A 22776-nucleotide genomic window follows, 5' to 3' on the forward strand; every position below is an offset into this window, starting at 1 on the left:
CAGATCATGTTCAGGTCAATTACAGATCATGTTCAGGTCAATTACAGATCATGTTCAGGTCAATTACAGATCATGTTCAGGTCAATTACAGATCATGTTCAGGTCAAATACAGATCATGTTCAGGTCAAATACAGATCATGTTCAGGTCAATTACAGATCATGTTCAGGTCAAATACAGATCATGTTCAGGTCAAATACAGATCATGTTCAGGTCGTGTTCAGGTTGAGGTTGTGTTGCGGTATTGAGGTCGTGTTCAGGTTGTGCTTGAATTGTGTAAGGGTTGTGCTATTGTCGCGCCTAACTCGTAAGTAACCATAGTGACAAAATAAGCACATGAGAGGAGCTGCTGGGGGTGCTGTTTATGGCACACTGACGTGTGTAATACAATGATACGAGGGTCAAACTGCGCGCCAGGACGGAGACTTGCGGAGACGTCCGGGGCGACAACTTCAGACATCAGCAGCAGGTGGAGACTGGCATGTGGCGTATATAGACACCTACAGACACGAAAACAAAGATTTAGAATCCTTATTGATGAATGATTTTTGTTTGTTTGTTGTTTAACGCCGCACTCAGCTATATGACAGCGGTCTGTAAATAATTGAGTCTGGACCAGACAATCCAGTGATTGACATCATGAGCATCGGTCGACGCATTGGGATAAGATGAGCAACCATGTATCGATGCCTCTTAAATAGCTGCCTATGATACAGCAGCGGAACAATATCAGCAACACTACAATTTAAGTAACATCAGTATCAGCATCATTATTATATCGGCATTGTTACTACAGCAGCAACACCTTCATACGTCAGTACAATGATATCAGTAGATCTCACTGACAACTGCGTCATTGTAATATCATCTTCATATTTCACATTGTTTGCATTACGACGTACTGCAATGCATTTGATTACAGCTATGAGGTCGGTGTATCTGACTTGACCTCCATGAAGTCGGTACATGTGACTTGACCTCCATAAAGTCGGTACATGTGACTTGACCTCCATAAAGTCGGTACATGTGACTTGACCTCCATGAAGTCGGTACATGTGACTTGACCCCCATGAGGTCGGTACATGTGACTTGACCTCCATGAAGTCGGTACATGTGACTTGACCTTCATAAAGTCGGTACATGTGACTTGACCCCCATGAGGTCGGTACATGTGACTTGACCTCCATGAGGTCGGTACAAGTGACTTGACCTCCATAAAGTCGGTACATGTGACTTGACCTCCATGAGGTCGGTACATGTGACGTGACCTCCATGAGGTCGGTACATGTGACTTGACCTCCATGAGGTCGGTATATGTGACTTGACCTCTGTGAGGTCGGTATATACACATTCGGATGCAGGGCGTCTCACCTCGTCTATGTTGCCTGTAAACATGGGCTCTCCCCTGTTGCCTCGGCCTATTCTCACAGCACACGGACTTCTGGCGATTTCTGTTCAACCAATATCAGTGCATAAAGTCACGTAAGAAGTGAAAACGAAAGTCTGTTGTATTTACTTTGATCACATTATATGTTTTATGTATCTGAATTGACCACTACAATGTGTGACGGGTTGTCTGCAAAACAATGACCGTCACATGTCTAAGTTAAGAAATGCATCACGTTGAGTTTAGCGATAGGGTCCAGCATGTTGCATAAGACTGTAGCCTTAAATCTCCGCCTTGGCCCCGCAGCTGTTCTCTCAACCTAACACCCTCCCTCTGTTTATTGGGCAGTTTCGATCGTCTCGGCGCCGTCCAAAAGGACTCCGGCCGGAATCCATTTCTGATTTTTTTCTTTTACTGTTTGTTTCTTTTTAACGCCGCAATATTCCATCTATATGACAGCGATCTGTAAATAATCGAGTCTGGACCAGACAATCCAGTGATCCACAAAACTGGGATTTTAGACGCCACCCTTTTAAAATGCTGGACCCGCCCTTGACTAGTCTATTATGGTAAAGTATATAGGTAGCAGAAAGAATTTTGCGTGAGATTGGTTTTGCTTCCGTGAGTTTGAATTTCGCACTTTTTTCAATCAATCATCAGATGTTTTACTCCCCTTGTGCATTAGCAACAAACGATGAATGCCTTGAAACTGCAATTTTTTCATTTTGCTCACCGCCTTCCGCTTGAACACTTTCGCTCGTGCTTGATGACGTCACATCTCTGTCCTTAATGTTCAGATCGAGGCTCTGGCCATCATAACGCATCGTGGCCACCAGCCAGGTGGCGCTGCTTGTCTGAGAGGATAAAGATGACGTTTCATTTACACTCATATTACGAGTTATGTCCCTTCTATGTCCCTCCTATTGACCAATCAGATTCCACCTATCGCATAACTTTCATTTCTTTAAACAAAATGGCGGCCCCAAGTCAAGAGGTATGATCTATAATCAAGATCTATATCGTAATAAAACCTGTCTTGCCTAGCGGTAAACTTACCCGAGCACCTTGATTTCAAACATGAACGGTATACATCTTTCAAATCCTGCAATCCACCGAAATCGTCATGGCAGTTTAAGATCATCGGAGGTCGATTTCATTACTCGATTTTGATTGGACTATGCATTGACTCGTAAGTCCAGCCAAACACAAACTCAGAAATTCCAGCCAAGTTCGGCAAGGGTAGAAACTGGACTGTTATAGTCAGTTAACTCCCTTGCCTCGTGAAGATGACCTAAGTGTCAAACCCACCGCAAAGTTCCATCGTAGAGATTGGCTGTAGTCGGTGGAGTTGGTCTTGATGCCGGCGCTGAGTGTCCTCGCGGCTGGGTTTACAGTCATGAACAGCGTGGCCTGGCCGGGGTCTGCGTTGTAGCAGCCGTTACTGACGAGCACCTGTCTGGAGCTGCTTGACGAGAAGTACTGGAAGGTCACCCTCACCCACACGGGGTATGGCCAGTCGATGTTCTGGTAGTGGTAGACGGTGAGGTAGGCCGAGTTTTGGAAGACGCCGTACCCCCCAAGGAACACCACGTCAACATTGCCGACGTATTTCCACGTGCCCGAGTTGTCGTTGAAGCCCCATTGGCCTCCGTCGTTCATGTCAGTCAGAAAGTCCAGCTTGCATTCTGAATTTAGAGTGAGTGAGTGAGTGAGTGGCTGAGTGAGTGAGAGAGTGAATGAGTGAGTGAGTGAGTGAGTAAGTGAGTGAGTGAGCGAGTGAGTGAGTGAGTTGCTGTCTGTCTGTCACTGTACATACCTTGTAGTTCCTTCAAACAGGTGTCAGCCCCCGGTACACGGTTACTGCACGAGCAGACAGTTGCGTCCCAGGCCTGCCTCTCGGGGCACCGTCTCTTGTGGGTGCGGGTGTGATCGGGGGTGAGGAAGTTACAGGGAGACTCAGGGTCCGCCGTGTGCATGCAGGCTGCAAAATATGCACAATGTCTGTGTGGAAATCTTGGCACTACATTCCTATCTTGTTTTGTTTGGTTGTTGTTTAACGCCGGGCAACCCATGCTTGCCGTAAAAGGTGACTATGCTTGTCGGAAGAGGCGACTAACGGGATCGGGTGATCAGCCTCGCTGACTTGGTTGATGCATGTCATCGTATCCCAGTTGCGTGGATCGATGCTCATGATGTCAATCACTGGATTGTCTGGCCCAGACTCGATTATTTACAGACCGCCGTCATATAGCTGGAATATTGCTAAGTGCGGCGTCAAAAAATACCACTAACAACAAATAATTGTGTTATAACAGTGAGCGACCTCTACATACCTGGCTGCTCCCCGCCACACGGGACGGAACACTCCGTCTCTCCCACAATGCAGTACCCAAGGTGAGGGTCAAACCTCTGCCCCCCGGGGCAACACTGGGAGACAAGTTCTCCCCCCGCACACTGGTAGTAGCTGCGACAAGACGCTGGGTCCGTGTAGTTCCGGGCGGCACAGCTCACCCCCGACTACAACAAAAGAACGAGCACCTTGCTACCTGTTTTATTCCTAGGAACTGGTGTGCCCATCCATTTAATGGTGATGTCCAACAACGGATCAGGCCGGAACCCAGGACCATGGGATCTGTCCTAGCAACGCCACCAGAGGATCTGCCCTAAAAACACGACCATAGGGCCTTGTCCCAGCCAAACGATCACAGGATATGTGCTAGCTACGCGACAATAGGACCTGTTTTCCCTTCACGTTAGGGTATGATTGTCCCAGGTGGAAGACCATAGGATCCCGTCCTAGCTACACGACCATAGGATCCCGTCCTAGCTACACGACCATAGGATCCCGTCCTAGCTACACGACCATAGGATCTCGTCCTAGCTACACGACCATAGAATCTCGCCCTAGCTACACGACCATAGGATCCCGTCCTAGCTACACGACCATAGGATCTCGTCCTACCTACACGACCATTGGATCCTGCCCTAGCTACACGAGCATAGGATTCCGCCCTAGCTACACGACCATAGGATCCCGTCCTAGCTACACGACCATAGGATCTCGTCCTAGCAACACGACCATGGGATCTCGTCCTAGCCTCACAACCATAGGATTCCGTCCTAGCCTCACGACCATAGGATTCCGTCCTAGCTACACGACCATTGGATCTCGTCCTAGCTACACGACCATTGGATCCCGACCTAGCTACACGAGCATAGGATTCCGTCCTAGCCTCACGACCATAGGATCTCGTCTTAGCTACACGACCATAGGATCTCGTCTTAGCTACACGACCATAGGACCCCGCCCTAGCTACACGACCATAGGATCTCGTCCTAGCTACACAACCATAGGATCTCGTCCTAGCTACACGACCATTGGATCCCGCCTTAGCTACACGACCATAGGACCCCGTCCTAGCTACACAACCATAGGATCCCGTCCTAGCTACACGACCATTGGATCCCGCCTTAGCTACACGACCATTGGATCCCGTCCTAGCTACACAACCATAGGATCCCGCCTTAGCTACATGACCATAGGACCCCGTCCTAGCTACACAACCATAGGATCTCGCCCTAGCTACACGACCATAGGACCCCGTCCTAGCTACACGACCATTGGATCCCGCCCTAGCTACACGAGCATAGGATCTCGTCCTAGCTACACGACCATAGGATCCCGTCCTAGCTACACGACCATAGGATCTCGTCCTAGCTACACGACCATAGGATCTCGCCCTAGCTACACGACCATAGGATCCCGTCCTAACTACACGACCATAGGATCTCGTCCTACCTACACGACCATTGGATCCTGCCCTAGCTACACGAGCATAGGATTCCGCCCTAGCTACACGACCATAGGATCCCGTCCTAGCTACACGACCATAGGATCTCGTCCTAGCTACACGACCATAGGATCTCGTCCTAGCTACACGACCACAGGATCTCGTCCTAGCTACACGACCATAGGATCCCGTCCTAGCTACACGACCATAGGATCCCGTCCTAGCTACACGATCATTGGATCCCGCCCTAGCTACACGACCATAGGATCTGTCTTAGCCTCATGCCCATATGGTCTGTCCTATCTACACGACCATTGGATGCGTCCTGGCTTCACGACCATTGGATCCCGCCCTAGCTACGCCACCATAGGATCTGTCCTTGCCTCACGCCCATAGGGTCTGTCCTAGCTACACGACCATTGGATCCGTCCTGGCTAAATGACTTAACCCAGCACTACTTCCGGTGTCCTCGACCAGTAGGTCACACACACAGCCTTCTATTCTATCACACAAAGATGCTTATACGAACGTCAGTTCCGAGAGATTCGACATGCTTTGTTGACCTTCATTATATGTGGTGCCATAACTGAAATAGACAAGGGCAAGTGAGTGAGTGAGTGAGTGAGTGAGTGAGTGAGTTGGGTTTAACGCCACTTGGAACAGTATCCCAGTTATATCAGAGCTTATTGTGGGAGGTTAGCCTGATGGATGCTGACCTTAGACATTTCGCACTTTGATGAAACCCAAGACCAAGGGTATGGTGCTGACAATCCAAGAAACATACATGGCGAACCGGGATTCGAACCCACGATCACATGTTTCTGACACGCCTTAAGGACGCAACTATGTAATCAGTACGAATACGTTCTTGTTGGGGTGATTCTAAGCAGACCTGACATCCTCGGTTGACCTGGAAGCCCTGGTTGGCGAGACAACACCGGGGCGTGAGGGTTGGGCCGTACTCGTCCTGCTCACACTGGTAGTACAGTTCACATGAGTCGGAGAACGGGTGGACAGTCACGCTAAATGGCGCGCAGTAATCTGGAAGAGTAGTGACAGTTGTCTGGAATAGTAGTGACAGTAATGTTGAATAGTGATGACAGTAATGTTGAATAGTGATGACAGTAGTCTGGAATAGTGGTGACAGTAATCTCGGATAGTGGTGACAGTAATCTCGAATAGTGGTGACAGTAATGTGGAATAGTGATGACAGTAATCTGGAATAGTGGTGACAGTAATCTCGAATAGTAGTGATGGTACTCTGGAGAAGAAATATTTTAGAATACTAGTCAGTAGAGAAAGTATTGAAGAATAGTGACAGTGATCTGGATCAGTGGTCACTGTGAGTTGGACATAGAATGACATCAATCTGAAATAGCAATGACGACAGCTGATGAGTGATTGCATTAGTTATAAACAAATATGTCGTTAAAAGGATTGTGACACGTATCTGGGTTCTGCTGCCAATAGCCATGTTCTGAAAAAATATCTGACTGCAATCTTGAAATTTGAGTTCCCGTTTCATTGGTCTATATCAATAGCACTTACCACACCCTCCGACTGGCGACTGTAGGACGATACTGGGGTGGTCACATGCCATCCTGTCCGCGTCGTACAGGTAGCCCATGGGACAGGTCTGCTCGTGAGGTCCATCCTCGCTGCACTGGTAGTACTTGTCGCAGCGGCCAGGGTAAGGGAAGAGAAGAGTCTCGCCACCGTGCCAGTTGGAACATGCTGCGCCCGGGGCCGACGCCCCAGGGGTCTCGGTACTAGAAATTGGAACTGGCAGGGTGCTAGTACGCCCTGAAACTGACCCTGTGTTAGAGAGACGGCGGGACATTATTTGAATTTGATGTTTATGTATGTTATATAAAAATGAATTGAAAATATTGATGTAATACTGCAGCTAAGACAATATATACACAACGTCTAAACACCATTTACACAACGTCAACACAACATATACACGACATTTACACACGTTTTACACAGCGTTTCCACAACGACGACACAACGTCAATACAATGTCCACATTACGCCTATGTAACGTCTAAATGGACACACGTAGTCGACACAACGTTTACGTAACGACGTGGAACGGAGTGTGTCCATTAACAACAAACGTTGTTTAACTATGATAAACGCTCTTCTTACCATTGCACTGCAGACTGTTGTCTGAGATGAACTGCGAGAACCCAAGGCTATTTCCAAGTATGTTGAACACAAAAGGAATCGTAGATGCCGAGTTGTAGGCGAGAATTCCCACTGGAAATATCCGAACGTCGATGTCCTGGACGGCAGAGAGTCTGTTGACGTAGTCTCTGACGACAGCCGTGGAGGACAGGGGGCTGGTGAAGATGAGTACGAGCGTGATTGGGTTACCATTGGCGGTCGATCTGATGTTCTTGTTGACCAGGAACGCCAGGGTCTCCGAGACGACTCCTGCTCTGGCGGTGGTGGTCACTCCTGACATGATGTTCCGGATCTGATTTTGTGACACAGAGGAGTCGATGGAGACATATTCGCTGGGGCCTTGGTCAGTGAACGCGGTCACGCTGACCCGTGTGTCTGGATTGGTGGACTTGGCGTCCAGGACGAATAGTTCGACTTGGTCAAGGTAGTTTCTGATGCCACCCAGGAACTGCGTGGACAGGGTCGACGCCTCAAACACAACGTGTACGTCAGCGGGGGCGTAGCTGCATCCTTTTACTGAAAACATTGCAGCGTTAGATAGACGCTTGTGATTAAATGCCAACTACATCGACATTTGGACACGGATGTGTATTGTATTTTGTAAACTCGTTAAAAGAGATTCCGAGAAATACCGTTATGTCAATTAGGTTCATTGCTACTTACTACACTCAATTTACTGCAAGTTATGTTTGATGGATTATTGTTAATACTCTATAAACTGAGGGAATTAACTGTTTAAATGAGACGAGTTTTCTCAATATACCGGTCACGGCGGTTGACATTACACATGGGATAACAAACTATAACTTCCTAGTTTCTTACAAAGTAGAATCAGCACAAACATAAAACATAGCCTTTTGTGTTTTAGGGAGAACGTTACTATAAGATGTTAACTTGACGACTTCTTATGATTGCCCCGGACAAGTTGGACATAGATTCATCAGCACGGATAAAACACTGGGAAAGTCCCAGAGAATACCCACAGCCTGTGTGTCGGAGCGAAGTTTCAGTGCACCTATTTGTTTCTATAGCGTTGTGGTGAAGGATGCTAATTACATCATTGGTATTCTGCTTCTGACGTGGTAGCGACCGTTACTATCTAACGGGTAAGCCCAAACCATTCACACAAACATTGTAGGATGTACCGACCTACATTGCGACTAAGCGTCTGTTTTGTATTGTCCATGTAGTTTTATATGTACATTTTTTATGGATTTATTATATCGCACTTCTTCAAGTGCAAATCTGTATGTACATTTTTTATGGATTTATTATATCGCACTTCTTCAAGTGCCAGTCTGTATGTACATTTTTGATGGATTTATTATATTGCACTTCTTCAAGTGCCAGTTTTTATGTACATTTTTGATGGATTTATTATATTGCACTTCTTCAAGTGCAAATCTGTATGTACATTTTTTATGGATTTATTATATCGCACTTCTTCAAGTGCCAGTCTGTATGTACATTTTTGATGGATTTATTATATTGCACTTCTTCAAGTGCCAGTTTTTTATGTACATTTTTGATGGATTTATTATATTGCACTTCTTCAAGTGCCAGTCTGTATGTACATTTTTGATGGATTTATTATATCGCACTTCTTCAAGTGCTAGTGTGTATGTACATATTTGATGGATTTATTATATTGCACTTCTTCAAGTGCCAGTTTGTATGTACATATGTGATGGATTTATTATAATGCACTTCTTCAAGTGCTAGTGTGTATGTACATATTTGATGGATTTATTATATTGCACTTCTTCAAGTGCCAGTGTGTATGTACATTTTTTATGGATTTATTATATTGCACTTCTTCAAGTGCCAGTTTGTATGTACATATGTGATGGATTTATTATAATGCTCTTCTTCAAGTGCCAGTCTGTATGTACATATGTGATGGATTTATTATATTGCACTTCTTCAAGTGTCAGTTTGTATGTAAATATGTGATGGATTTATTATATTGCACTCCTTCAAGTGCCAGTTTGTATGTACATATGTGATGGATTTATTATATTGCACTTCTTCAAGTGTCAGTTTGTATGTACATATGTGATGGATTTATTATATTGCACTTCTTCAAGTGCCAGTCTGTATGTACATATTTGATGGATTTATTATATTGCACTTCTTCAAGTGCCAGTCTGTATGTACATATTTGATGGATTTATTATATTGCACTTCTTCAAGTGCCAATTTGTATGTACATACTTGAAGCATGTATCCTCATATCACGTCTTCAAGTTCCAGTTTGTATGTATATATGTGAGGTATTTATCTTAATGTCACTTCTCCAAGTTCCAGTTTTTATGTACATATTTGAAGTACTTATCCTCATATCACGTCTTCAAGTACAAGTGTGTATGGACATATCTGTACCATCAATTGTTATTCAATTTCCTCAAGTATCAGGGTTTTTTATGTATATATCTGTAGTATATATCATTATTTCATTTCTTTAAGTACCAATCTTGTCGCTTTATGTATATAGTAAAGATATGCCACGTTGGATTCAACCTCTCTTACTTCAAGTACCAGTTAGTATGGATGTGAGTATGTCATGGTGTTTATGATTATTTTTGTTTTAAAGACGCTTTTTTAAAAAGTTCTGAGATCAGGTTTACGACACTTAAAGACTCAGTAAAGCTTTTAAAAAAATGTGTGTGTTGAACATTTTTAAATTTGACGCATCATTGACAAAACTGATGTCCGATGCAATTCCAAATGTGCCTTGTTCCATGTTCTCATAGGCTTTCCTTTCAGGTACATACTTGACTTGTCTTTGCATGTATTTGTGATGGGGCCACCTTTTCAGGAACACCTGTTATCATCACTTTTTGATACTTGAGTAGGGGGGCACCAGAAATGGGCTTCACATATTACCCATGTGGGGTGTTCATGATATAGTCAGAAACGTACAATCGACTTTGCTTTCAGCAGATATTTCTTATCAATATAGAAAGGGTTTTGTCGCTTTTATTGGTATAGCGCAGCTGCTAGCTGTTACAGTATTATCAGCGGTGATGCTTCTTGGGTGCAGTGCATGGGTGTAAACGAAAGATGGACCACATTCGATGAGATACACGGAAGGCGTGGCTCCTCCTTGAGTACTGAGTTGTTTGACACGGCACATATTGAGAGGTGTTTACCCCGCATGGATGAGTACACTTGAGTCATCAACATATAATACACGTTCCACCATCTACCCCGTGTTACCATGGGAACCACCCAAAGGTAGATACAATTTCGTTTAACCAGGACATCGGGGGGGGGGGGGGGGGGGGGGGGGGGTTATTTCATTATTTAGTTTGAAAATATGAGATTCAGGGCATTCAATCGACATTCCATTATGTTAAATACCCTGGACACATGCGTCACCATATGTCACCATCTCCATGTCTCTAATTAGTAACTTCCCACAGAATATCTCCCACATATGAGAGTCATTTCATTGGACGCTTACCGTCAGTGTCGGGCTATCATTGGACGCCTATCGTCATTGTCGGGCTATTCGAAAGGCGTTAATTAGGGACCGATCATTTGACGCCTATCGTCAGTGTCGGGCTATTCGAAAGGCGTTAATCAGGGACCGATCATTTGACGCCTATCGTCATTGTCGGGCTATTCAAAAGGCGTTAATCAGGGACCGATCATTTGACGCCTATCGTCAGTGTCGGGCTATTCGAAAGGCGTTAATCAGGGACCGATCATTTGACGCCTATCGTCATTGTCGGGCTATTCGAAAGGCGTTAATCAGGGACCGATCATTTGACGCCTATCGTCAGTGTCGGGCTATTGGAAAGGCGTTAATTAGGCACCGATCATTTGACGCCTATCGTCATTGTCGGGCTATTCGAAAGGCGTTAATCAGGGACCGATCATTTGACGCCTATCGTCAATGTCGGGCTATTCGAAAGGCGTTAATTAGGGACCGATCATTTGACGCCTATCGTCATTGTCGGGCTATTCGAAAGGCGTTAATCAGGGACCGATCAATTTAATTTTTCAGCTACAGCTAAAAAAACACATAATTTTTTATGTTTAAAACTATGACCCTGAATTTGTTTTAAAGAAAAACACCTTGCAACAATGTATTTTCTATGGCAGAAAATTTCTTCTTTTTTATAAAAGTCCGAGGCATCATTATTTTCAAGATTTTCGGGGATAATGTAAATTTGTTTAAATCCCCAGCCACTGAATATCGAATAGTTGGTCCCTAAAGATGATGTTATGGTATCAAAAGGGTCCCTAAAGATGATGTTATGGTATCAAAAGGGTCCCGACATTTTGCTGAGATCACGCAGGTACGATGATTCATGAGTATATAAAAAAAGCTGGACGTTACTTACGTGTTTGTATACTGGGTGACGGAAGTGTTGCCATAGCAACTAAAGTCAGCAGGATGCCTGCCCACATCTTCGGTCGTGACGTGGCCTCTAGGCTACAAATAAAAACACACCTGTAACGATGAGCGAAGAATACAACCCGAACTAATGCATTCATAATTTCGAATGATACACATTCCTGGAACTGCATGTTAGAACGATATACTCTGTTTAAGCATCATGTTCCAATATCACACACAAGTACCACGCACAAGTAGCAAGTCCAAGTAACAAGTGCAATGTCCAAGTGAAATGTTCAAGGAACATGTTCAAGTATCATGCCCAAGTGCAATGTCCAAGTGCAATGTCCAAGTGCAATGTTCAAGTGCAATGTTCAAGTGCCATGTTCAAGGAACATGTTCAAGTGTCATGTCCAAGTGCAATGTCAAAGCGCAATGTCCAAGTGCAATGTCCAAGTGCAATGTTCAAGTGCAATGTTCAAGTGCCATGTTCAAGGAACATGTTCAAGTATCATGCCCAAATACCACGCCCACCCAAGTACCATGCTCAAGTACCATATTCAAGTATCACTTTCATGTACCATATTCAAGTATCACTTTCAAGTACCATATTCAAGTATCACTTTCAAGTACCATATTCTAGTATCACTTTCAAGTACCATATTCAAGTATCACTTTCTAGAACCATATTCAAGTATCACTATCAAGTACCATATTCAAGTATCACTTTCAAGTACCATATTCTAGTATCACTTTCAAGAACCATATTCAAGTAGGTCGCTCAATTATAATCGTTCAAGTATGACTTTCAAGTACCAAGTTCAAGTACCGTGTCTAAGTATCACCTTCAAATTATGTATAACTCGTGTGACCATATGAATCTATATGAATCGCATGTGTGTAGGGTTCGTTGAAAGTGTGTTCACCCACCCACCACATTTCTCTGGGCAGTTTTACGATCAGTTATTTCCCTGCAACCTGGGGCCTGTCTATGGGTCTTTACGGTAAGCAACAACGCACGATAATAAACCACCTGCTCAACAGAACTGTGTAAATTGTTAACCTTTAAGCTATTCGTCCTATGCACATGTTTATTTAACATTTGTGACTTTTAAAGGGATCAAGAGATAAGTTGAGAAGCATGTCAAAGAGAGGCCACGTCCATGGGTTACCGGAGCACTGTATCAGCCTTCCCCAGACAGAGTTTAAAGTGTGTGTCTGTGTGTGTGTGTGTGTGGGGTGGGGGGGGGGGGGGGGGGGGGCAGCACCATCACCTACAGGTGACGTCACATGATGATAAATACAGTTCACAATTTCACAATATAGTTATTAACTCATAACAGAATAACCCTACACTATTGCAAATATTGATGTCATATGTTTGATTGCATTCAAAAAGGTAGAGCTATTATATTAGAAAGAAGTGTGTGAATATGTTTTTACGCCGCTTTTAACAACGTACCAACAATAGCAAGGCGAGGCCACCAGAAATGGGCTTCACACATCGTATCCGTATGGGGAGTCGAACCCGGGACTTCGGCGTGACGAGCGAACGCTAAACTATATGTCTTCTCCCCCGTCTCTTATGTGAAAACGTCATGCAGTAATAGTATATTGAAACCCGTACGTGTGCGCTTTTTCCATGGCGATAGTTTAAATTATTAGCTCTTAGATTTTGAAGAAGGTAGGATATAGTAGGTTACTTTTATATAGAATATTGGTAAATACAGGTAGGTACCCTTCTATCCAAGCACACTAGAGTTTGACAAAATGACCTTTGAATTTGAACAAGATATCCAACCGATGCATGGTATGTGTGTTTTCTGAAACCAAAGCATCGAATATATAATATAAAACGTCAAGCCGCTTTAGCATCCTTCTGATAACCAGAGCTTTGGATTGACAAGCTATACCAGCATCCCTCTGATAACAAGAGCTTTGAATTCACAGGCTATACTAGCGTCCTTCTGACAACCAGAGCTTTGGATTGACAAGCTACACTAGCATCCTTCTGATAACAAGAGTTTTGAATTCACAAGCTACACTAGCGTCCTTCTGATAAGCAGAGCTTTGAATTAACAGGCTATACCAGCATCCCTCTGATAACAAGAGCTTTGAATTCACAAGCTACACTAGCGTCCTTCTGATAACCAGAGCTTGGAATTAACAGGCTATACTAGCATCCTTCTGATAACCAGAGCTTTGGATTGACAAGCTATACCAGCATCCTTCTGATAACAAGAGCTTTGAATTCACAAGCTACACTAGCATCCTTCTGATAACCAGAGCTTTGAATTCACAAGCTGTACCAGCATCCCTCTGATAACCAGAGCTTTGAATTAACAGGCTAAACTAGCATCCTTCCGATAACCAGAGCTTCAATTGACAAGCTTTGCTAAACGTCCTTTTGATAACCAGAGCTTTGAATTCACAAGCTATACTAGCGTCCTTCTGATAACCAGAGCTTTAAATTCACAAGCTATACTAGCGTCCTTCTGATAACAAGAGCTTTGAATTAACAGGCTAAACTAGCGTCCTTCTGATATCCAGAGCTTTGAACTAACAGGCTATACTAGCATCCTTCTAATAACCAGAGGTTTCAATTGACAAGCTACACTAGCGCCCTTCTGATAACCAGAGCTTTGAATTCACAAGCTACACTAGCGTCCTTCTGATAACAAGAGCTTGGAATTCACAAGCTAGCGTCCTACTGATTACCAGAGCTTTGAATTCACAAGCTATACTAGCGTCCTTCTGATAACCAGAGCTTTGAATTAACAGGCTTTACTAGCGTCCTTCTGATAATCAGAGCTTTGAATTCACAAGCTATACTAGCGTCCTTCTGATAACAAGAGCTTTGAATTCACAAACTATACTAGCGTCCTTCTGATAACCAGAGCTTTGAATTCACAAGCTAGCGTCCTACTGATGATCAGAGCTTTGAATTCACAAGCTACACTAGCATCCTTCTGATAACCAGAGCTTGGAATGTACAAGCTACACTAGCGTCCTTCTGATAACCAGAGCTTGGAATTGACGACCTACACTAGCGTCTTTCTGATAACCAGAGCTTTGAATTAACAGGCTATACTAGCGTCCTTCTGATAACCAGAGCTTTAAATTCACAAGCTATACAAGCGTCCTTCTGATAACCAGAGCTTTGAATTCACAAGCTATACTAGCGTCCTTCTGATAACCAGTACTTTGAATTAACAGGCTATACTAGCATCCTTCTGATAACCAGAGCTTTGAATTCACAAGCTATACTAGCGTCCTTCTGATAACAAGAGCTTTGAATTCACAAACTATACTAGCGTCCTTCTGATAACCAGAGCTTTGAATTCACAAGCTATACTAGCGTCCTTCTGATAACAAGAGCTTGGAATTCACAAACTATACTAGCGTCCTTCTGATAACCAGAGCTTTGAATTCACAAGCTAGGGTCCTACTGATAATCAGAGCTTTAAATTCACAAGCTATACTAGCGTCCTTCTGATAACAAGAGCTTTGAATTCACAAACTATACTAGCGTCCTTCTGATAACAAGAGCTTGGAATTCACAAACTATACTAGCGTCCTTCTGTTAACCAGAGCTTTGAATTCACAAGCTAGCGTCCTACTGATAATCAGAGCTTTAAATTCACAAGCTACACTAGCGTCCTTCTGATAACAAGAGCTTGGAATTCACAAGCTACACTAGCGTCCTTCTGATAACCAGAGCTTGGAATTGACGACCTACACTAGCGTCTTTCTGATAACCAGAGCTTTGAATTAACAGGCTATACTAGTGTCCTTCTGATAACCAGAGCTTTAAATTCACAAGCTATACTAGCGTCCTTCTGATAACCAGAGCTTGGAATTAACAGGCTATACTAGCGTCCTTCTGATAAGCAGAGCTTTCAATTGAAAAGCTACACTAGCGCCCTTCTGATAACCAGAGCTTTGAATTCACAAGCTACACTAGCGTCCTTCTGATAACAAGAGCATGGAATTCACAAGCTACACTAGCGTCCTTCTGGTAACCAGAGCTTTGAATTCACAAGCTACACTGGCGTCCTTCTTATAACCAGAGCTTTGAATTCACAAGCTACACTAGCGTCCTTCTGATAACAAGAGCTTTGAATTGACGACCTACACTGGCGTCCTTCTGATAACCAGAGCTTTGAATTAACAGGCTATACTAGCATCCTTCCGATAACCAGACCTTCAATTGACAAGCTTTGTAAGCGTCCTTCTGATTACCAGAGCTTTGAATTCACAAGCTATACTAGCGTCCTTCTGATAACCAGAGCTTTGAATTAACAGGCTATACTAGCGTCCTTCTGATAATCAGAGCTTTGAATTCACAAACTATACCAGCGTCCTTCTGATAATCAGAGCTTTGAATTCACAAGCTATACTAGCGTCCTTCTGATAACAAGAGCTTTGAATTCACAAACTATACTAGCGTCCTTCTGATAACCAGAGCTTTGAATTCACAAGCTAGCGTCCTACTGATAATCAGAGCTTTAAATTGACAAGCTACACTACCGTCCTCCTGATAACCAGAGCTTTGAATTCACAAGCTACACTAGCGTCCTTCTGATAACCAGAGCTTGGAATTCACAAACTACACTAGCGTCCTTCTGATAACCAGAACTTTGAATTGACGACCTACACTGGCGTCCTTCTGATAACCAAAGCTTTGAATTCACAAGCTACACTAGCGTCCTACTGATAACCAGAGATTTGAATTCACAAGCTACACTAGCGTCCTTCTGATAACCAGAGCTTTGAATTCACAAACTATACTAGCGTCCTTCTGATAACAAGAGCTTTGAATTCACAAGCTACACTAGAGTCCTTCTGATAATCAGAGCTTGGAATTCACAAACTATACTTGCGTCCTTCTGATAATCAGAGCTTGGAATTCACAAGCTAGCGTCCTTCTGATAATCAGAGCTTTAAATTCACAAGCTACACTAGCATCCTTCTGATAATCAGAGCTTTAAATTGACAAGCTACACTAGCGTCCTTCTGATAACCAGAGCTTTGAATTCACAAGCTACACTAGCGTCCTTCTGATAACCAGAGCTTTGAATTCACAGGCTAGCGTCCTTCTGATAATCAGAGCTTTGAATTCACAAGCTACACTACCATCCTTCTGATAATCAGAGCTTTAAACTGACAAGCTACACAAGCGTCCTTCTGATAACCAGAGCTTTGAATTCAAAAGCTACACAAGCGTCCTTCTGATAACCAGAGCTTTGAATTCACAAGCTACACAAGCGTCCTTCTGATAACCAGAGCTTGGAATTGACGACCTACACTGGCGTCCTTCTGATAACCAGAGCTTGGAATTGACGACCTAAACTGGCATCATAGCTAGCTTGACAATGTATATGTTACACTGTCGCTTTTCGGGTAGCCGATATTTAATGTCGACATGAAGAGAGAGATAAGTGAGGGCCCATGTGTACATAAATTGAATACTCACTTTTTTATGTATTTCCTAATTTCCAAAAAGTAATTGGTGCTCTTCACAAGATACAGAAGTCTGATGTACGTCAAAAGTTGAGACTGTATGAGGTTTAAACATTACTCGCATCTTCTCATTGTCTGTGTAATTCAGGCTACAAATCTATCACTCTATTTATATCCAGTAAATAGACAAAGATTATTCGTGCAAACAGCTGCTGAGATCGCTGATCCCACGATGTAGAAGTGTACGTTGTCATGGAGTCAACACTGAGGGAGTACTATGGAGGTCCTGACGAGGGTGGGGCACATGTCAGATCACACAACCAGGAAGTTGAATGTTTTAATTGCATCAAGCTCTTGCAGTTTTGTTTGCGTAAATCAAGAATTTTAGAAATGGTGTATAAAACCTCATGTTTAAAGAGCAAAGATTTGAGTTCCAAAGGCGACTTAGAGCTCGTTCGAGATTTGCTCTGACAACATCAAGCTTGTTCCATCGATGCCGGCCTAGGTCGCTTTGGAAGCATTGCGTTGTTCTGTGTGGGTTGTGCATTAGGTAAGTAAACTCAACCTGCTCGGACCAATACCTGCGAGTGTCTGTGTTTAAGGAATAATAATACCGTGTAAATACCCCGGGGATCTAGTGAACTGCTACAAGGAGAAAGGTTTGGGGGGGGGGGGGGGGATTTTTTTTTTTAGGGGGGGGGTGGGGGGGTGGGGTGGGGGGTGAGTGGGGAGGGTTTTATAGCATGGAAACCCCAAGAGACGATGAACACACGTATACACAAATTGATCCTAACGTGCTAGGGAGAGTTGCACTTTGCCAAAGTTTCCGAGATAGCATTGAAACTTATATTGTTTACTGAAAGCAGTGTTGTGTAATTCTGAATGATCTATTTAAACTAGCTTCGCGATCGTTATAATACCACAAATGGCATTACCAGCAGCGGGTCATGCATGGGTTGACGTCACGCGGTGTGAGATGCCTTCACGTGGCTGGTGTTTGCTCTATCCAGGTATAGGCTTATGGTTTTCACTACGGATCCATTACTCAATCAGAAAACTATACTGAGGTGCCGGTGATGACTTAAGGCTTAACACCTCCCTGGCAATGACACGTGTACGTATAACACTGTGTCTCTCTCTCTCTCAACCTCAGTTTGATCGAACAGCTGAATTCGTTGTAGCAGTGTCACAGTGGTAAGTTTCATGCGTTCCGCGTTAGGTTTTATACCAAGTGCCGGAGGGGATACCTACAATAACTTTATGTTATCGACATCTTTTAAGATGACATTGTAAAAGAATTTATTGAAAAGATGTTCGACTGAGCTCAGGTGAACTTGTGCTATGTCACGTGAATTTCATTGACTCGGAAAAAGCGTGCTTTCCCTCTTGTCTTGTACGTGGCGGGAATAAAGGATTTTTTCCTCGCTGAGAATTGTATTGCCCTCCAAGGAGGGATACAAAGTATTTAATAAAGATAACGTGAACCAATCAGTTCTCATCATTCTGACATACAGGTATGATAAATGTAGTTATCCCCTGGTCAGGTAAAGACTTATAAATGTAGGTATCCCCGTTAGGTAAAGGCGTATACATGTAGGTATCCCCGTTAGGTAAAGACTTATACATGTAGGTATCCCTGATTAGGTAAAGACTTATACATGTAGGTATTTCTGGTTAGGTAAAGACTTATACATGTAGGTATCCCCGTTAGGTAAAGGCGTATACATGTAGGTATCCCTGGTTAGGTAAAGACTAATAGATGTAGGTATCCCTGGTTAGGTAAAGACTAATAGATGTAGGTATCCCTGGTTAGGTAAAGACTTATACATGCAGGTATCCCCGTTAGGTAAAGACGGATACATGTAGGTATTTCTGGTTAGGTAAAGACTTATACATGTAGGTATTTCTGGTTAGGTAAAGACTTATACATGTAGGTATCCCCGTTAGGTAAAGACTTATACATGTAGGTATTTCTGGTTAGGTAAAGACTTATACATGTAGGTATCCCCGTTAGGTAAAGACTTATACATGTAGGTATCCCCGTTAGGTAAAGACTTATACATGTAGGTATCCCTGATTAGGTAAAGACTTATACATGTAGGTATTTCTGGTTAGGTAAAGACTTATACATGTAGGTATCCCTGATTAGGTAAAGACTTATACATGTAGGTATCTCTGGTTAGATAAAGACGGATACACGTAGGTATCCCTGGTGAGGTAAGGACGGATACATGTAAGCATCCCTGGTTAGGTAAAGACTTATATACGTAGGTATCCCTGGTTAGGTAAAGACTTATACATGTGGGTATCCCTGGTTAGATAAAGACTTATACATGTAGGTATCTCTGGTTAGGTAAAGACTTATACATGTAGGTATCCCTGGTTAGGTAAAGACTTAAAAATGTAGGCACCCTGGTTAGGTAAAGACGGAAAAATGTAGGCATCCCTGGTTAGGTAAAGACTTATCCATGTAGGTATCCCTGGTTAGGTAAAGACGTATACAGGTAGGTATCCCTGGTTAGGTAAAGACTTATACATGTAGGTATCCCTGGTTAGATAAAGACGTGTAGATGTAGGTATCCCTGGTTAGATAAAGACGGATACATGTAGGTATCCCTGGTTTGATAAACACTTATATATGTAGATATCCCTTGTTAGGTAAAGACGTATACATGTAGGTATCCCTGGTTAGATAAAGACTTATACATGCAGGTATCCCCGTTAGGTAAAGACGGATACATGTGGGTATCCCTGGTTAGGTAAAGACTTATACATGTAGGTATCCCTGGTTAGGTAAAGACGTGTAGATGTAGGTATCCCTGGTTAGATAAAGACGTATACATGTAGATATCCCTGGTTAGATAAAGACGTATACATGTAGGTATCCCTGGTTAGATAAAGACGGATACATGTAGGTATCCCTGGTTAGATAAAGACGTATACATGTAGGTATCCCTGGTTAGATAAAGACTTATACATGTAGGTATCCCTGGTTAGATAAAGACGTATACATGTAGGTATCCCTGGTTAGATTAAGACGTATACATGTAGGTATCCCTGGTTAGATAAAGACGGATACATGTAGGTATCCCTGGTTAGATAAAGACTTATACATGTAGGTATCCCTGGTTAGATTAAGACGTATACATGTAGGTATATCTGGTTAGGTAAAGACGGATGCATGTAGGTATCCCTGGTTAGATAAAGACGTTTACATGTAGGTATCCCTGGTTAGGTAAAGACGTATACATGTAGGTATCCCAATTAAGATAAAGACGTATACATGTAGGTATCCCTGGTTAGATAAATACGTATACATGTAGGTATCCTAATTAAGATAAAGACGTATACATGTAGGTATCCCTGGTTAGATAAATACGTATACATGTAGGTATCCTAATTAAGATAAAGACGTATACATGTAGGTATCCCTGGTTAGATAAAGACGTATACATGTAGGTATCCCTGGTTAGATAAGGACGTATACATGTAGGTATCACCGGTTAGATAAAGACGTATACATGTAGGTATCCCTGGTTAGGTAAAGACGTATACATGTAGGTATCCCTGGTTAGGTAAAGACGTATACATGTAGGTATCCCTGGTTAGATAAAGACGTATACATGTAGGTATCCCTGGTTAGGTAAAGACGTATACATGTAGGTATCCCTGGTTAGATTAAGACGTATACATGTAGGTATCCCTGGTTAGGTAAAGACGTATACATGTAGGTATCTCTGGTTAGGTAAAGACGTATACATGTAGCTATCCAAGCAAGCATATATTGATTGATCTAGACATTCAGTGAATACAATGTGCCACTGTTCCCCAATTGCATGTTAATGAGTTAAATATTGATTCAGCAAGGCCTTGTTTCAGTTGTTTTATTAAAACGATCGGCTTATCTCAACACAACGAAATCACATTTAGTTACAGGCAGACTGACTCTCTGAACTGTTGCAAATTTCGCGTTTTTAAAACATGCCACATCGTTCAAGCAACTGTTTTGAAAATATTTATATTTCTATGTTGGATTTTATAGGACATAAAATCTAAGTCACAATAGTAACTACGAAATTGTTTTTAATACTGATGTGTTTCTATGGTTACAGGTTTAAATGTTTCTGGGAAACCTGTATGTGTCTGCCCCCGTCGGTGACCATGTATCATGTGTATGCAGTGGATCGTTCCTGGTTGTGACTGTTGCAACCACAGGCTGCTTTTCCCATGTAATGTCTTAGAAATACAGATTCTTTGTTTAAACAGCAGTGTCATTAGAAACTAGGATTACCAAAACTAGTTGGTCAAATCTTGCAGTTCCTGGTGTCAGCGAGTAAACCAGATTCAAGGACATGTAGAAATCAAACAAATTAAGAAAAACAGGATTTGAAAATTGTTTAACTGCTTTTTTACTCTACCCAAACGCATACCTAACCAAAAGGTATTTTTAAAAATTGTCAAAATATATTTACCTTCAAAAGTTCAACGTGTCGATGATGTTGCGCTGAGAGTGAAAGGCCAAGTGACGAGAAACATACGGCTCAATTCACGAGTTTCGAAAGCATGCAGTTTAGCCGGTAAATCACTTCTTTGAAAGCGGCATACAAACATGGCGCAGAGCATAAAGGTCGACAGAGCGGTTAAAAAACTGATGGAATTGTCCCTAAGCCGTTATTCCGTGCTAGTTCAACTAAACGCAGCAATGATCATACGTAACTTTGAAGAAAGGTCATCTTTGTATAGATGTTCATGACCCCCTGTTGCTTTTGGTAAAAGTGAGTGAGTATGGTTTAACGCCGCTTTGAGCAATCGAACCCGGGTCTTCGGCGTGACGAGCGAACGCTTTAACCACTAAGCTACCCGACCGCCCTGGTAAAAGTGATAAAACTGTTGTGATAAAACTGTAGTGATAAAACTGTAGGAGCAGGGATTATGACTGGATTGTGGCTGGATTGTGAGTGAGTGAATGTTGTTCAATGCCACAATCAGCACCGGCTATATTATTGCAGGCTCTAGTGATTCGAGTCTGGACCGGCCACTGAGTGACTCAGGACATCATCTTGATCAACAATGTCGAGGTAGGATGCCACACAGAGTCTGAACACCCGGCATCCGGTTTTGTTCCGTCACAACTGGCCCTGGGGACCTGTCCTGACCTTTCAGTGATCCATGCTTATAATTCATAAAATGTTGCCTTAACTTCCACTGGTTCGGCACATAATCGAGAATGGCCTTTGACGTTTTGAATTTATGACATACATCGTCCTTCGATGACACCGACCGATGCTTTAAGTGCAGTCCACTCGAGATTCTAGTAACACTCGACATAAAACCTAGTAATACTCGTCATAGAACCTAGAAACACTCGTCATAGAACCTAGAAACACTCGTCATAGAACCTAGAAACACTCGTCATAGCCACATTTGTACAGTAGACATTTATCATTGTATATCCAATTTTGAACTCCCATAATAACATCATGTGATAACATTTTTTTGTAATCTACTTTCTGGCATTTTCAAAGATTTTAACCAAAATATTTTGATTTTTACATATTGATATATATACAAAGTTATGCGATCACATTCACCATA

General features: G+C 42.8%; 1 protein-coding gene across 2 annotated transcripts; it reads right to left on the minus strand.

The window, feature by feature from the left end:
- Positions 1–346: 346 nt before the first annotated feature.
- LOC124143235 lies at positions 347–21734 on the minus strand. 2 transcript variants are annotated; one of them, XM_046512116.2, is made up of 11 exons: positions 21654–21734; positions 11723–11814; positions 7332–7886; positions 6726–6992; positions 6070–6218; positions 3720–3903; positions 3203–3367; positions 2695–3071; positions 2120–2240; positions 1371–1450; positions 347–499 (listed from the first exon to the last, which is right to left on the minus strand). In XM_046512116.2, exons 2-11 carry the CDS (start codon positions 11787–11789, stop codon positions 452–454), a joined length of 2013 nt encoding a protein of 670 aa, XP_046368072.1. In that variant the 5' UTR covers positions 11790–11814; positions 21654–21734; the 3' UTR covers positions 347–451. The 2 variants fall into 2 exon arrangements, with proteins under 2 accessions (XP_046368072.1, XP_046368071.1); XM_046512115.2 differs by lacking the exon at positions 21654–21734 and adding an exon at positions 17195–17414.
- Positions 21735–22776: the final 1042 nt, after the last annotated feature.

The sequence above is a fragment of the Haliotis rufescens genome, unplaced genomic scaffold (assembly GCF_023055435.1).
Source record: "Haliotis rufescens isolate VD_foot unplaced genomic scaffold, xgHalRufe1.0.p SCAF_6, whole genome shotgun sequence".
In the NCBI taxonomy this organism is placed as follows: Eukaryota; Metazoa; Mollusca; class Gastropoda; order Lepetellida; family Haliotidae; genus Haliotis; species Haliotis rufescens.